Here is a 16,445-nt window from a genome sequence, read left to right as displayed (position 1 = left end):
CCCAAGGTGGTTGGGGTGCAGCTTGGTTTTATACACTTTGGGAGACATGAGATTTCAATCAAATACATTTAAGAAATACATTGATTTGGCCCAGAAAGGTGGGACAACTCAAAGCGGGCATTGGTCGGGGGAGAAATGGGTGCTTCCAGGTTATAGGCAGATTTTAAATTTTTCTACTTGGCAATTGTTTGAAAGAGTTATCAATAGAAAGGAATGTCTGGGTTGTCTTAAGAACTTGTGGAGACCAAAGTTTTATCATGCAGATGAAGCCTCCAGGTAGCAGGCTTCCAAGAAAATAGATTGTAAATGTTTCTTACCAGACTGAAGATCTGTGCTGACATTAACCAGAGAGGTATAATGAGGCTAGTGGGACGGGGCCCTAGTTCCTTCATGGCCTGACCCAGTCTTTCAGAATTTTAGAGTGCCCTGACCTAGGAGAAAGTCCATTCAGATGGTTGGCCAGGGGGGCTTAGAATTTTATTTTTGGTTTACATCTAAAAGAAGCACAGAGGTCTAGGCATCCAGAATCGTGGTTACTGGTGACCATGGACCTGCAGGTGATGGTAAATTCTCTCTTTTTGTTCCTGGTGTGTTTTCCTTGGGATCCTTTCTATGAGAAATGTAGGCAGGGTTTTATTTTTCTAGGTTCCTAGGGGTGAGGTGCCTCAACAAGAAAAAGGACCAGTTTTAGCTTCAGGTCTATGTGAAAGCGGTTAACACTGGGCTTGGAATGGTAGATACTCAATGATTAAGGCTACTTCTTATTCTCGATTCTTCTTTCCAAACCTAACTCGTCTAATCACTTCTAGGCCCCGCCCCTTCTGAGCTCCCCTCCTTCGGCCTGTATGATAGGCTCTTCCTCCATTTCCGGCTTCTGGGACTCGGGTGCACCACGGATTCCGGTGTCATGGCTGTTTGAAATCCCGGGAGTCGGTGAGGCGGCTGCAGGTCCCTCCCTGCGGAGCCGCTGGTCCGGCTGGCGGGGATGTGACCGCGGGCCCGGCCGGCCTGCCTCAGGCGTCGCGTCAGCTCCCGTGTCCGTGCCCTTAGCCCACACCGATGGCGGGATCCGGCTGTGCCTGGGGCGCGGAGCCGCCGCGTTTTCTGGAGGCCTTCGGACGGCTGTGGCAGGTACAGAGCCGTCTGGGTAGCGGCTCCTCCGCCTCGGTGTATCGGGTTCGCTGCTGCGGCAACCCTGGCTCGCCCCCCGGCGCCCTCAAGCAGTTCTTGCCGCCAGGAACCACCGGGGCTGCGGCCTCGGCCGCTGAGTATGGTTTCCGCAAAGAGAGGGCGGCGCTGGAACAGTTGCAGGGTCACAGGAACATCGGTAATTGCCGCTGGCTCCTTTCTCTTCTTGCCCAGGTCACAGTCCGAGCACACTCCTCCTCTCGCTATCTGGCGTTCTATCTTCCTGCCCTTCTGCGGAAGAAGCGGGTCTAGCCTTCTTTATCACCCGATCCAGGCCCCTTTCCCCTTTCACTTTATTACTGTCTGCGGTATAGTGGAGTTGGTGGTCTGCTTCGCCAGGTGTCACACAGATGCTCAGTAAATTCTGTTCTGCTTCGAGTCCCATCGGAGAATGCCGCATTCATTAGCATACAGAAATATCTTTTCTAGTGAGAGGAGGCATGTCTTTGCTGATTGTCGTGTCTTGTGTGGAAATTTTTGGATCTTTGCATACCAGTAGAAAATGGGAACTATGTCTGGGCCTTGTGACATCAATGCTGGTAACTCATATAGCTCACCTGTTATATATTTAGTACGGATTTGGAAGAAATGATTCACTATTCCATGGGAGCCCTTATAGAAGTGTGAAATTGAGGAACACTGTACCTTTGCTCTCGTGAGACTGTTTCATGAATCAGATACTCAGAATGTAAGCTATGTAATGATCACTGATGATTGATCTGTGAAAAGGTTTCATTTTCATTACACGACAGAAAGCGTATCATTAGTTATAGCTTTGGTTATTAAAGAAAAGTGAGTTTTTTATAATACCATTTTGGAGAAGAATTAACACTAGTGCTACATTTTTTGAGTATACTAAATGGTCTATTACTGTAACTTTGGTACTGAAAAGGGAAAATTTTTGCAAGCCTAAGAACTTGCTGAATCTCTGCAAGATGAGTTGAAATTTCATCCGGAAAGTCTCAATCTCTTCGTTAGTATTTAGATTATAGATAGCTGTTTGTTTTTCTGCTTTAATTTTTTTTTGAGACAAGTTCACTCTGTCACCCAGGCTGGAGTACAATGTCGAGATCACAGTTCACTTCAGCCTCCAATTCCTCCTAAAGCCATCCTCCTGCCTTAGCCTCCCAGGTAACTGGGACTACAGGCACGCAGCACCATGCCTGGCTAGTTTTTTGTAGAGAGGTGGTTCTCCTTTGTTACCCAGGCTGGTCTCCAAACTCCTGGGCTCAAGCAGTCCTCCTGCCTCGGTCTCACAGAATGCTGGGATCATGGGCATGAGCCACTGTGACAGACCTAGACTGCTATTTTGGATGAAGAAGCAATCTTTAGTTTGGTTTTTGCACATTGTGACATTCCTTTTAAAAGAGTTGCTTAATATTTGGATTTTTACTTTTAAAAATTTTTTTAAAAGGACCTCATGATGCAACAGTAAGTTTTATTTATTTATATTTTGGATTTTTACTTTTAATCATTTTTGGTTGGCACTCCAAGTTCATGTTCATCACCACTGAATACTCGGTGAAACACAAATTGAATAATTGTACTGTATGTAGTATCTGTGAATGGTAATCAGCTATTGTAAGCTGTCTCATCTTATTTTTATTAAAATAACCCAGTTGCCAAAAGATCTTATTCATGGGAAAAATAAATTACAGTGGAAGCTTGCTCAGCAAAGTTATCCTTATCTAGACTATCGCAAGTTTGTACTGCAGTTACCAACTTTAATAGTGACTTACTCTGAGTCTGATTTTTAAAGTATGATAATTTCTTTTTCTAGTGACTTTGTATGGAGTGTTTACAATCCACTTTTCTCCAAATGTGCCATCACGCTGTCTGTTGCTTGAACTCCTGGATGTCAGTGTTTCGGAATTGCTCTTATATTCCAGTCACCAGGGTTGTTCCATGTGGATGATACAGCATTGTGCCCGAGATGTTTTGGAGGCCCTTGCTTTTCTTCATCATGAGGGCTATGTCCATGCGGACCTCAAGCCACGTAACATATTGTGGAGTGCAGAGAATGAATGTTTTAAACTCATTGACTTTGGGCTTAGCTTCAAAGAAGGCAATCAGGTAAGAAATAACCTTTTCTTTTCTCTCGCAGTTTAAAATGTAGTGGTCTGAGCCAAATATTTTTAAATGACAAGGGTAGTTTAGTAGGGACTTACAGGTCATTTTAATCTAAAATACTGAAATGCCAGGGGATGCAGCAAATCAAAAGAATTTCAGTGCCACCGTGTAAAAAAAAGACATAATGTTTGGGTCAGGTAGGAGGAGCCAGTGAAGCACGAGAGCTCTGGAATTATTATAGGTACTTAACCTACATAGAATGGTTTTCTAAATTTTATGCGTGTTTGGCTAATTGCTGAGTTAATGTTCCTGGTCCCTTCAGTGTTGGGGCTGTAGCTCGTGGCAGAATGCATGGGATAGTTCTGCCAAATCCTCCTTTCTCCATGGTTTATTGTTTCTTTGCAGTGTCCTTATTATCAGCAGTGCCTAATAGGTAAGAGACAATCCAAAGAAGACTTCTTTATGAGCACTATATGGAAATGTGCAGCTTGCCTCTGAGAATTGCCCAGTTACTGAACCAAGGAATTATGGTAACCAAGGACTAAAAATTTTTAGCATTTAGCTTGGCAGTGGGTTTACTGCACTGTTAGGGAAGTAAATTCACCGTAGAGATGGATAGAAAGGGAGCAGCTTTTTTATTGGTTGTAATATTTACTCATCTTTTTTAGGATGTAAAGTATATTCAGACAGACGGGTATCGGGCTCCAGAAGCAGAACTGCAAAATTGCTTGGCCCAGGCTGGCCTGCAGAGTGATACAGAGTGTACCTCAGCTGTTGATCTGTGGAGCCTAGGAATCATTTTACTGGAAATGTTCTCAGGAATGAAACTGAAACATACAGTCAGATCTCAGGAATGGAAGGTAAACTTCACCAGTGCTTTGCTTTGGGGTCCTTACTTTCAATTTAAGAGTATATAATTTATGATGATTCTTTTCTTTTTTTTTTCTTTTGAGATGGAGTTTCACTCTTTCGCCCAGGCTGGAGTGCAGTGGCGCAATCTCAGCTCACTGCAACCTCCGCCTTCCGGTTTCAAGCAATTCTCCTGCCTCAGCTTTCTGAGTAGCTGGGATTACAGATGCCAGCCACCTCGCCTGGCTGATTTTTGTATTTTTAGTAGACACGGGGTTTCACCATGTTGGCCAGGCTGGTCTCGAACTCCTGACCTCTTGATGCACCCGCCTGGGCCTCCCCAAGTGCTGGGATTACAGGCGTGAGCCACCGTGCCTGGCCAATTTATGATGATTCTTTTAGAGAACTCTTGATTGCTGTCTGTTGTTGGTACTCCTCTTTTTCTATTTATGATACTTGTATGCCACTACCAACTCCTATGGCTATCAGTGTGCTAGTGAGTATTGCATTCTTATTGTTCCTAACCTGTGGCTTGGCAGATAGTAAGTGCTTGATGAAATATTTGAATAAATCCTTTTTCTTGAAGAAGCAAAAGTGGTTTCTTTTGTTTACTAACAGTAATATTAAGTTCTAAAGTGTTACTAACACAACCATAGCTTATAAGTTAAATAATAATGTTTATAGATTATCTTAACTCCTTTACAGTTAAAAAAATTATTTTTACTGGGCATGGTGGCTCACACCTGTAATCCCAGCACTTTTGGAGGCTGAGGTGGGAGGCTTATTTAAGACCAGCCCAGGCAAAGTAGTGAGACCCTGGTCTGTAGTTAAAAAAAAAAGTATAAAAGGTATTTTAATACTTGTTTAATATCAAGACGAATAATCATTCCAAAGCATTGTATTTATTAAACCTCAAAAAATTAACTGGGTGTGGTGGCACACACCTTTAGTCCCAGCTACTCAGGAGACCGAGGCAGGAAGATCACTTAAATAGTAGCCTAAAGGATACTGATATTATCTCAACATTAAAGCCCCACAATACCTTTGAAAACATTCAGTAGTTAATTCCTAATTTATAAATGCACAAAAAGTTCATTCAAATGTTAGAGGTTTGGAACTTAGATATTAAGCAACAAGCTTTTGATACTAAACAACAAGCATTTTTTTGAGCATGTAATACATACTATATAGCTATTATAACATATAGTTTTGTTTCTTTTAAACACCTAGACACTGATTTCTGTTGTAGCATTTCCTGGAAGGGATATTTTAATAGCCCAATGTATATACCTGATGCTTGTATGGGTAAAAATTGCTTTCTTGGGAATAAAATCAGTATCATTCTTTATTATTGGTACTCCAAACAATCAAGAGTCTAAGTATTCTTTCTTAGTGCTAATCCAGACATACATCAGTTATTTGAATGAGCTTTGACTGTCTTTGAGCCTTCTGTACTATATCTGCTTGGCTTAGAGCTCATCAGAACTAGATCACATTCAAATTTGTGTGAAATTTAGAGGGGTGATGTGCAGTAATGGGATCTCCAATATATGCCTCTAGATACAACATTATTTTTCTGTTTTATCACTTTCTATGGAGGCAGAAAATGCCAACTGATAATGAGCATGGGCTCTAAAGTCAAACTACTAGGGTTTGTATCTTGCCTCCACAAAGGTCTTACTAAGTTACTTATTTAGGTTCACTAAGCCATGGTTTGCTTTCCTTAAAATGAAGATAATAATGGCATTTATCTCATAAGACTATTGAGGTTAATAAAGAAATGATACTTTTAGCAAGCAGCTCATGGTAAGTATTTAATAATTTTACTGATAATGATAGTACTGATAATGATAGTATCAGTTCTTTTAACTCATATACACAGTTCTAAATTCTGAGTTAGCATAATATTCAAGGAGAAAATATATTCCTTAAAGATTTAGAGAATGAGTAATATGACAAATAAGATGTTTTAATACTGCATCATATTCTCTTTGATAGTTTATTTCTGTCTGAAAACCAATTGAAGACTCATCACGGAGATACTCTGAGTCACCTATTACACATTCATTTTTGCATTAAACTACATTCTTATGTGGTTGCATTGGTATTTATTTTTTCTTCTTTTGTCTAGTAGATGTTCACAAAGTGCTAGGTGCTGAAAATGAAGAAAAAATGTTCTTCTCTAGAAGTGTATAATTATGTATATTATTTCTTCTGTTAAGATTGTAGGATCTTGCTGGACATGATGGTTCACACTTATAGTCCCAGCATTTTGGGAGGCCACAATGGGCAGATCACTTGAGCCCAAGAGTTTGAGAGCAGCCTGGGCAACATGGTGAAACCCCATATCTACAAAAAATACAAACAATTAGCTGGATGTGATGGCACACACGTGTATTTCCAGCTACGCAGGAGGCTGAGGCAGGAGGATCACTTAAATCTGGGAGGCAGAGGTTGCAGTGAGCTGAGATTGTGTCACTGCACTCCAGCCTGGGTAGCAGAGCAAGACCCTGTCTCCAAAAAAAGAAAAAAAAGATTGTAGGCTCTCAGAAGATGGTGTTTTCTGTTGCATTTTATTCTCAAATAGTGCTATATGCCTAGTACTCAATATACAGACTGAATAACCAAAGGAAGACTTTTCTCCCTTTTTTAAGGCAAACAGTTCTGCTATTATTGATCACATATTTGCCAGTAAAGCAGTGGTGAATGCCGCAATTCCAGCCTATCACCTAAGAGACCTTATCAAAAGGTATGTTACACATACTGTAAACTTGCTTTGCATACATGTACTGTGTGAAATGGTACGTCTTTTTTTTTTTTTTCTGAACAGATTTATATTATTTCTAGTTTGCTTGATCCATGTAGGGGTTTTGTTCCCCTAGAAATAAGTCTATGCAGGCTAGCTTCCTATAAGGAACATAAGTAATCAAATAGTTTTACCAAATTTGTTTTCAAAGGAATGTTCTTTTGCTCATAGTATCGGATATTAAGCTTTTCCTGGCAGCTGCCTTTTCACTGGAAGATAGATGCTGAGCCACTATACCTTTGGCCTCTCATAGCCCTGGCAGTTCTATATACTTGATGGTAAGCAGGTTTTTAAAGAGAATCTTTATTAACTAAAGATTGAGTTTGCTTTTGGACTACTCCCCTCCCCCTAAAAAAAAGACCCAACAACCATTTTGAATAAGATAGTTTTTAATTATACTTTAAATTACTCTTGACAATGGTCTGGGGACAGATACAGTTTTTCTGATGTCTGAATATATCCAAATACAATAGATATTTTGAAAATACAAATGTGTACAGTCGTGTCATTTAACAATAGGTATCTGTTGTGAGAAATATGTCATTAGGTGATTTTGCCATGCTAACATCATAGAGTACCTACATAAACGTAAATGATTCAGATTTCTGCCCACACCTGGGCTATATGGCAGAGTCTATTGCTCTTAGGCTAAAACCTATATAGCATGTTACTATACCAAATACTACAGATAGTTGTAATACAATGGTAAGTATTGTGTCTAAACATAGAAAAGGTACACTAAAAATATAATATAAAAGATTAAAAATGGTATACCTTATAGGGCACTTAACCATGAATGGAGCTTGCAGGACTGCAGTTCCTCTGGGTGATTCAGTGAGTGAGTGGTGAGTGAATGTGAAGGCCTAGGACATTACTGTACACTATAAGACTAAGGGTAAAACTGTGTACTTAGCCTACACTAAATTTATTTAAAAAAAATTTTTTTTTTTTGAGAGAGAGTCTCACTCCATCACCCAAACTGGAGTGCAGTGGCACAATCTTGGCTCCCTGCAACCTCTGCCTCCCAGATTCAAGCGATTCTTGTGCCTCAGCCTTCTGAATAGCTGGAAGTACAGGTGCACGCCACCATGCCCAGCTAATTTTTGTATTTTTAGTAGAGACGGGGTTTCACCATGTTGGCTAGGTTGGTCTCGAACTCCTGACCTCAAGTAATCTGCCTGCCTCAGCCTCCCAAAGTGCTGAGATTACAGGTGTGTGCCACTGCTTCTGGCCAAAATTTGTTTTCTTCTATAATAAGTCAGCTTAACTGTAACTTTTTTACTTTATAAACTTTAATTTTTGTTTATCTTATTTACTTTTAAATTTTTTTGCTAAAAACTGAGACATAAGCACACCTTAGCCTAGACCTACACAGGGTCAGGATCATCGATATCATTGTCTTCCACATGTTGTCTTACTGGAATGTCTGCAGGGGCAGTAACATGCATAGAACTGCCATCTCCTATGTTAACAATGCCTTGTTTTGGAATACCTCACAAAGGACCTGCCTGAGACTATTTTACGGTTAACTTTTTGGGGGAGGGGGTGCACTTTAAAATAGGAATAAAAAAATAGTTACAAATACATAAGCCATTAACACCTTTGTATTGTCATTATCAAGTACAGTAGTTTTGTTTACATCTGTGTCCTACCGCAACACATTACTCACCTGCATTACCACAAGCATGTGAGTGATGTGTTGCGATAGGGCATTAATGGCTATGATGTCACTAGGGGATAGGAATTTTTCAGACCAGTATAATTTTATGAGATCACTGTCGTATATGTGGTCCATTGTTGACCAAAACGTTGTTAGGCAGTGTATGACTGTATTATTAAATAGTAGGCTTTTCAGGTTTCTAGACTATGGACCGGAAATGAATAAAATAATTAGTACATCAGAAAAGTATGGATCCCTTGTTTGAGTTAGAGTATTATAGTTTCCTTTGAATATTGGCCCTATAAACCTTTAATTATTGGCCTATAAACCTTAATAATTGGCCCTATAAACCTTTAAATTAGTTTTATTAATTCTTTACTTTGAAATAGTTACAGACTCACAGGACTTTGCAAAAATGTTACAGAGAGGTCCTTACCATTTACCCAGTTTCCCGCCATGGTAATTATTTATATAACTGTAGTATATACAGTATCAAAACCAGTAAGTTGAAATAGGTATAATCCACAGGATTTATTCCGATTTCACCAATTTTACACATACTTATTTGTGTGTGCATTTTTCAAATTAGTTTTAAATAGCTGTTAGTATCTGATTGATATGAGATATTATAAATTGCATTTTACATTGAAGAGAAGGGAGTGAAAAATTATAAAATGGATTATAGCCTGGAAGTTAAATCATCTAAATTCTAGTATTGACTTTTTTATTTTTATTATTTTTTAAATAATAGCTCCCCCCATTTTACATAGAATACTAAATTTGAAAACTATAGAAAGTCATGATGAGGAAAATAAAAATTATAAACCCACATTCTAGTGTTAGTACTTTGGTATATTTCCTTCACTATTTTTCTGCATATCGCATTATATATGCATACAAGTCGCTTGAACCTTTTTTGTTGTTGTTGAATAAAGCACAGCTACTAAAAACACTAATTAAGCAAATGTGTAGCTTAATTAATCTGTTGGAACATTGTACCCATCTTGTAACTACCATTCACATCAAGAAATAAAACTTTGCCCACCACCCTGGAAGTCCTGTATGTGTCTCATCCCAATCTCATACATTTTTGTTTCCTTGAGTGTCTTATATATTACTGCATTGTTTCTGTTGAAAGTTTCGTGACTCAGTAAAAGTCACTTGGTCTTCCAGCCTGGCCAAGATGGTGAAACCCCGTCTCTACTAAAAATACAAAAAATTTAGCTGGACATGGTGGCGGGCGCCTGTAATCCCAGCTGCTCAGGAGCGTGAGGCAGAGAATTGCTTGAACTTGGGAGGCGGAGGTTGCAGTGACCCAAGATCATGCCACTGCAGTCCAGTGTGGGCAACAGAGCGAGACTCTGTCTCAAGAAAAAAAAAAAAAAATCACTTGGTCTTCTTGTCTAGATGCCCAGAGGATTTTAACTTTTTCTTCAATGTGTAGTAATTTTACCAAAATATATTTTGACTTTGATTGTTCTGGGTCAGAAATACGGTATGCCTTTCACTGTGTAGTTTCAGATCTTCGTTTGTTTTAGAAAAGTGTTCTTAAAGTACAGTTTAAATTTTTTTTTTCTGTTCTTTTTGGTTTTCACTTTCGTGTCCTCCTAGTCTACATATGTTTGATTTTCTTTGCCTTATATTCAATATTGCCATTTTTTCTTTTTTTTTTTTTGAGACGGAGTTTTTGCTCTGTTGCCCAGGCTGAAGTGCAGTGGCATGATCTCGGCTTACTGCAACCTCTGTCCCCTGGGTTCAAGCAGTTCTCCCACATCAGCCTCCCAAGTAGCTGGGATTACAGGCTACTGCCGCCATGCTGGCCAATTTTTGTATTTTTAGTAGAGACAGGGTTTCACCATGTTGGCCAGGCTGACCTCGAACTCCTGACCTCAAGTGATCTGCCCGCCTTGGCCTACCAATGTGCTGGGATTACAGGTGTGATCCACAGCGTCCAGCTATCATTTTTGCTTGATTCTGTATTTTCTCTTTTTCCTTTCTTAAGAGATGAGGTCCCACCATGTGCCAGGCTGGTCTTGAACTCAAGTGACCTTCCTGCCTCAGCTTCCCAAAATGCTGGGTTTACAGGCATAAGCCACCACCCCCAACCCATTATTTCTTTTGTTTTTCTTTCTTTCTTTTTTTTTTTTTGGTGTGTGTATGTGTGTGTGTGAGACCGAATCTCACTCTGTCGCCCAGGCTGGAGTGCAGTGGCACGATCTCGGCGCACTGCAAGCTCTGCTTCCCGGGTTCACGCCATTCTCCTGCCTCAGCCTGGGCGACAGAGTGAGATTAGCTGGGACTACAGGCGCCCGCCACCACGCCAGGCTAATTTTTTATATTTTTAGTAGAGATGGGATTTCACCGTGTTAGCCAGGATGGTCTTGATCTCCTGACCTCGTGATCTGCCCACCTCGGCCTCCCCAAGTGTTGTGATTGCAGGCGTGAACCACCGTGCCTGGCCTCTTTGATTTTTAAAAATATCCTCCTTTTTGCCTACTATTTCTCTTTAAGACATTATTTGTTGTGTTTATTCATCCTTGTATCTCTTGTAGTGTAATTTTATTTTATGAAATGATTTTCTTTTAATTTCTAATTCTTTCCTGAGTTCTAGTACCTTATTTTTGTGATTTTCAATTTTTTTTTCTCTTGCTCTTTCACATCTTGTATCACTCCTCCCCCTGCAAAAAACTCAAATGAGCTAAAGACAAAAAAATGTCCTTAGCTCTTTTGAGTTTTTTGCAGGGGGAGGAGAAGACAAAGTCTCACTCTGTCGCCCAGGCTGGAGTGCAGTAGTGCAGTGCTCACTGCAACCTCCGCCTCTCAGCTTTTAGCGTTCCTCCTTCTTCGCCCTCTCAAGTAGCTGGGATTATAGGTGGACCCCACCAGGCCCAACTAATTTTCATGTTTTTAGTAGAGACGAGGTTTCACCATGTTGGCCAGGCTAGTCTGGAACTCCTGACCTCAAGTGATCTGCTTGCCTCAACCTCCCAAAGTGCTGGGATTGTGGGCATGAGCCACCATACCTGGCCATGTAACTCATTTTGAAATGGTAGGTTATAAAGGCCAGGCGTGGCCATTTAGTTCATTTTGAAATGGTAGGCTCATGCCCATAATCCCAGCACTTTGGGAGGTTGAGGTGAGCAGACCGCCTGAGATCAGGAGTTCCAGACTAGCGTGGCCAACATGGTGAAACCCCGTCTCTACTAAAAACACAAAATTTAGCTGGGCATAGCAGCATCTGCCTGTAATCCCAGCTACTCTGGAGGCTGAGGCAGGAGGAGGATTGCTTGAACCCCCCAGGTGGAGGTTGCAGTGAGCCAAGATTGCACCACTGCACTTCAGCCTGGGTGACAGAGCAAGACTCTGCCTCAGGAAAAAAAAAAAGGTAGATTTTAATGTTCATCTGTGTTATGGTCATGTCTTTCTGGCATATATTATCTGAGATTTATCATTTTGCAGGGGTTTTTTTTTGTACAATAGATACTTTTCTTTCTTTCTTCCTTTTTTTTTGTTTTTTTTTTTTTGAAGCAGGGTCTCGCTCTGTCACCCAGGCTAGAGTGCCATGGTGTGATGACAGCTCACTGCATCTTTAAGCAGTCCTCCCACCTTAGCCTCCCAAGTAGCTGGCACCACAGGCATGCACCATCATGCCTGGTTTATTTTTTTGTAGACAAAGTCGTACTATGATGCCCAGGCTGGTTTCAAACTCCTGGGCTCAAGTAATCCTCCTGCCTTTGCCTTCCAAAGTACTGGGATTACAAGCATGAGCCACCATGCGTAGTCAGTTATAATCCTTTTTATGTTGCTCATTTTTATGTGAAAATTATTTTCCTAAACTTATATAAGAAAATATACTTGGGATAACTTTTCTTATTATACAGGGCTCCGTCTTCTGTTGTTTTGTGTAATACTCCCAAAAAGTGGCTTTTTTCAGAGATCTCCTGGCTCTTCTCTTCTGCTTTTTTCTGGTGCCTCTCTCTCTCCCCCTCATCCTGCTCAGTTTGGATTCTGTTCCCAATATTTCTTCTCACTGTGGGACTTTGCACTGAAAAAAAGCTTTGGCTGGTTAGTTTTAAGAGGTCTTAGTGTCTAGATTACTCTAACCTCATGATTTTACAAAGAATTCCTTGTATTCACTTAGTATTAGAATGTATAACCCCTTATAGTTTCAGCTGCTTTTCTCCAGCATCTTGCTATGCAGTCCAGTGAGTACCTTTTGGCTGTTCGGGGGGATTTTTTTCTCTGGTTCATCAGATCAATTGTAGCTTTCCTCTGCCTTCTTACACATAGATGCCAATATAGTGCAAATCTTACTGCTATTGATAGTTTGGCACTATAGGGTTTTTGTTTGTTTGTTTGTTTGTTTTTTTGTGATGGAGTCACACTCTGTTGCCCAGGCTGGAGTGCAGTGGCACGATCTTGGCTTTCTGCAACCTCTACCTCCCAGGTTCAAGTGATTCTCCTGCCTCAGCCTCCCAAATAGCTGGGACTACAGATGCATGGCACCACGCCTGGCTAATTTTTTGTATTTTTTAATAGAGACGGAGTTTCACCATGTTGGCCAGGCTGTTCTCAAACTCCTGACCTGAAGTGATCCACCCACCTCTGCCTCCCAAATTGCTGGGATCACAGGCGTGAGCCACCACTCCCGGCCTAGTTTTTGTTTTTTAAGTGGCTTATTTTTACTTTACAAATGCTTACTTACAATAAGGAAATAACGGTCTTTTTATGCCACAAACACTTCAATAGCTATATAGAGATACATTAATTTTATTAGACTATAACAGCATCTCAGTCTTTTTTGTTTTTAATGACCTAAAATTTTATGTATTTATCATGTACAACGCGTTTTGAAATATATATACATTATGGAATTATTAAATCTAGTTAATGAAAAAATGCATTACTTTACATAGTTATCATTTTTTGTGATGAGAGTGCTTAACATTCACTCCCTGTGTTTTTCAAGAATCCAATATGTCATCATTAACTAGAATCACCATATTGTGCAGTAGATCTCTTGAACTTATTCTTTCTATCTAACTGTAATTAGGCATCTTTTGGCTTTGGCCAATGTCTCCCCAAACTCTTCTGTCTTCTAACTCCCTCACCCAGCCTCTGGTAACCACCGTTCTTCTCTCTACTTCTGCGACATCAACACTTTTTAGAATTCACATATGAGTGAGATCATGCTGTATTTGTCTTTCTGGACCTGTCTTATTTCACTTAACATGATGCCCTACAGGTTCATCTGTGTTGAAAATGACAGGATTTGCTCCTTTTCAATGGCTGAATAGTATTCCATTGTGTATATATATCATATTTTCTTTTTTTACTCATCTGTGTTTTTCTTGTCTTTTTTTTTTTTACGTTTTACACATCTTTTTTTTATTTTTATTTTTTTTAAGCTAACATACAAGAAATGAACACTTATCTGTTAATAGATACTTAGGTTGATTCCATATCTTGTCTATTGTGAATAGTGCTGCAACAAACATGGGCATACAGGTATCTCTTAATCACACTGATTTCATTTCCTTTGGATATAAACCCAGTAGTGGGACTGCTGGTAGTTCTTTTTTTAAAAAATTTTTAGGGGCCTCCATAGTGCTTTCTGTGATGGCTTTACTAATTTATATTCCCACCAACAATGTGTGTGGATTCCCTTTTCTTTATGTCTTTTGTCTGTTTGATAATAGCTATTGTAGCAGATATGAGGTGATACCTCATTGTGGTTTTGTTTTTTCATTTTCCTAATGATTAGTGATACTGAGCATTTCTCATATACTGTTGGTCGTTTGTATGTGTTCTTTTGAGAAATGTTTGTTCAGGACTTTTCCCCATTTTTTAATTGGGCTATTTGTTTCCTTGCTGTTAAGTTGTTTGAGCTCTGTTTTTTCTTTTTTCTTTTGTTTGTTTGTTTTTTTTTTGAGACAGGGTCTCATTCTGTTGCCCAGGCTGTAGTGCAGTGGTATAAACATGGCTCACTGCAGCCTTGAATTCATAGGCTCAAGTGATCCTGGAGCTACAGGTGCATGCCACCATACCAGCTAATTTTTAAAATTTTTTGTAGGGAGATGATCTTGCCATGTTGCCCAGGCTGGTCTTGGACTCCTGGGCTCATGTGGTCCTCCCACCTCTGCCTCCCAAAGTTCTGGGACTACAGATGTGAGCTACCACACCCAGCCAAATTGAGTTCTTTATATATTTTGTATATTACTCCCCTAGCAGCTGTATAGTTTGTAAATATTTTCTCCTATTCTGTAAGTTGTCTCTTCACCCTGTTCATTGTTTCCTTGGCTGTGCAGAAGGTTTTTAGTTTGATGTAATCCCATTTGTCTGTTTTTGCTTTTGTTGCTTGTGCTGTTGAAGTTATATTCAAAAATTCAATGCCCAGAACAATGTTGTGCAGCTTTTCTCCTGTTTTCTTCTAGTAGTTTTGGGTCTTACATGTAAATTGTTAATCTATTTTGAGTTGATTTTTGTGTAGTTGAGAGATAAGGGTTTAATTTTATTCTTTGGTGTGTTAATATCCAGTTTTTCCCAGCACCGTTTATTGAAAATACTGTCCTTTCCCCATTGTGTATTCTTGGCACCTTTGTTGAAAATCGGTTGGTTGTAAATATTTTTTTCCCTGGGCTCTCTGTTCTGTTTCATCAGTCTGTGTGTCTGTTTTCATATCAATACCATGCTGTTTTGGTTACTGTAGCTTTGTAGTATTTTTTTGAAATCAGGTAGTATAATGCTTCCAGCTTTGTTCTTTTTTCTCAAGATTGCTTTGGCTATTTAGGGTGTCCCTATGGTTTTTGTTATAGATATTGTCCATGGGTTTTTGATTTTGCTATCTAGTTGCTTTATTATTAGAGAAATTTGATGAAATTCAACAATCATCCCACCACTATCTTTTCTTTTAAATTGTGTTACCCTAAATCTGTGTTTTTTTTCCACTCACTGTTATAGAGTATGAATCACTTTGCAGTATTTCATTTATTAATCAAAAGTGTTATTTTAAATCACAGTATAATATCATAGGTATGTATCATGAATTGCTACTAATAAATAGCATTTGTATTCTTTATAGGTGAATGATTCAATAAATCATGCTACTATAATTAATGCTGTCATGAACATTTAGACATTCTTACTTTCTTTAATGGTTGTATTTTCAAAAGATTCAGTAGAAATGATAAGGCACCTATTTTTTGTGTTTTAGCATGCTTCATGATGATCCAAGCAGAAGAATTCCTGCTGAAATGGCATTGTGCAGCCCATTCTTTAGCATTCCTTTTGGTAAGTTGTATATTATTTTATTTTTTTCTTGGTCATTTGACAGTCATACAAGACATCTGCACTAATTTATATTCCCAAGTTCCTTTATCTGGTGTTCAACTTATTTGGGGGGATTTACATTTAACGATATTATGATGAATTTTAACAGCCCCTCATATTGAAGATCTGGTCATGCTTCCCACTCCAGTGCTAAGACTGCTGAATGTGCTGGATGATGATTATCTTGAGAATGAAGAGGAATATGAAGGTTAGTGTTTTCTAAATTATAATGTGTCTTTCTTAAGTAAGTCTGGAATAAACATATCTATAACATTTTCATATTTTCCAGTTTATCTAATGAGAATATTGAACAATATGATCTCTAATATACTCTCACTTTTTTTTTTTTTTTTGAGGCAGAGTTTCACTCGTTGCTCAGGCTGGAGCGCAGTGGCACGATCTCAGCTCACTGCAACCTCTGCCTCCTGGGTTTAAGCCTCAGCCCCCCAAGTAGCTGAGATTACAAGCATGTGCCACCAGGCCCGGCTAATTTTGTATTTTTGGTAGGGACGGGGTTTCACCATGTTGGTCAGCTGGTCTCGA

The 16,445-nt window shown here is 39.5% G+C and overlaps 1 protein-coding gene across 2 annotated transcripts in view; it reads left to right on the top strand.

The window, feature by feature from the left end:
• The first annotated feature begins 830 nt into the window (after nt 1–830).
• The window catches only part of UHMK1 (U2AF homology motif kinase 1), a 30,491-nt gene continuing 14,876 nt past the window's right edge, over nt 831–16,445 (top strand). Inside the window, exons 1-6 of one of the 2 annotated variants that reach the window (XM_030935842.1) lie at nt 831–1,131; nt 2,969–3,261; nt 3,927–4,118; nt 6,762–6,856; nt 15,787–15,863; nt 16,012–16,110. In XM_030935842.1, coding sequence (XP_030791702.1) covers nt 846–1,131; nt 2,969–3,261; nt 3,927–4,118; nt 6,762–6,856; nt 15,787–15,863; nt 16,012–16,110 — 1,042 coding nt within the window. In that variant the 5' untranslated portion in view covers nt 831–845. Of the gene's footprint in view, nt 1,328–2,968; nt 3,262–3,926; nt 4,119–6,761; nt 6,857–15,786; nt 15,864–16,011; nt 16,111–16,445 lie in introns of both variants that reach the window. The other variant, XM_010365063.2, reaches the window with a different exon arrangement.

Source organism: Rhinopithecus roxellana, chromosome 8 (genome assembly GCF_007565055.1).
Source record: "Rhinopithecus roxellana isolate Shanxi Qingling chromosome 8, ASM756505v1, whole genome shotgun sequence".
Classification (NCBI taxonomy): domain Eukaryota; kingdom Metazoa; phylum Chordata; class Mammalia; order Primates; family Cercopithecidae; genus Rhinopithecus; species Rhinopithecus roxellana.
Note: the sequence above shows the minus strand (reverse complement) of the source record. Positions and strands in the feature narration are given on the sequence as shown.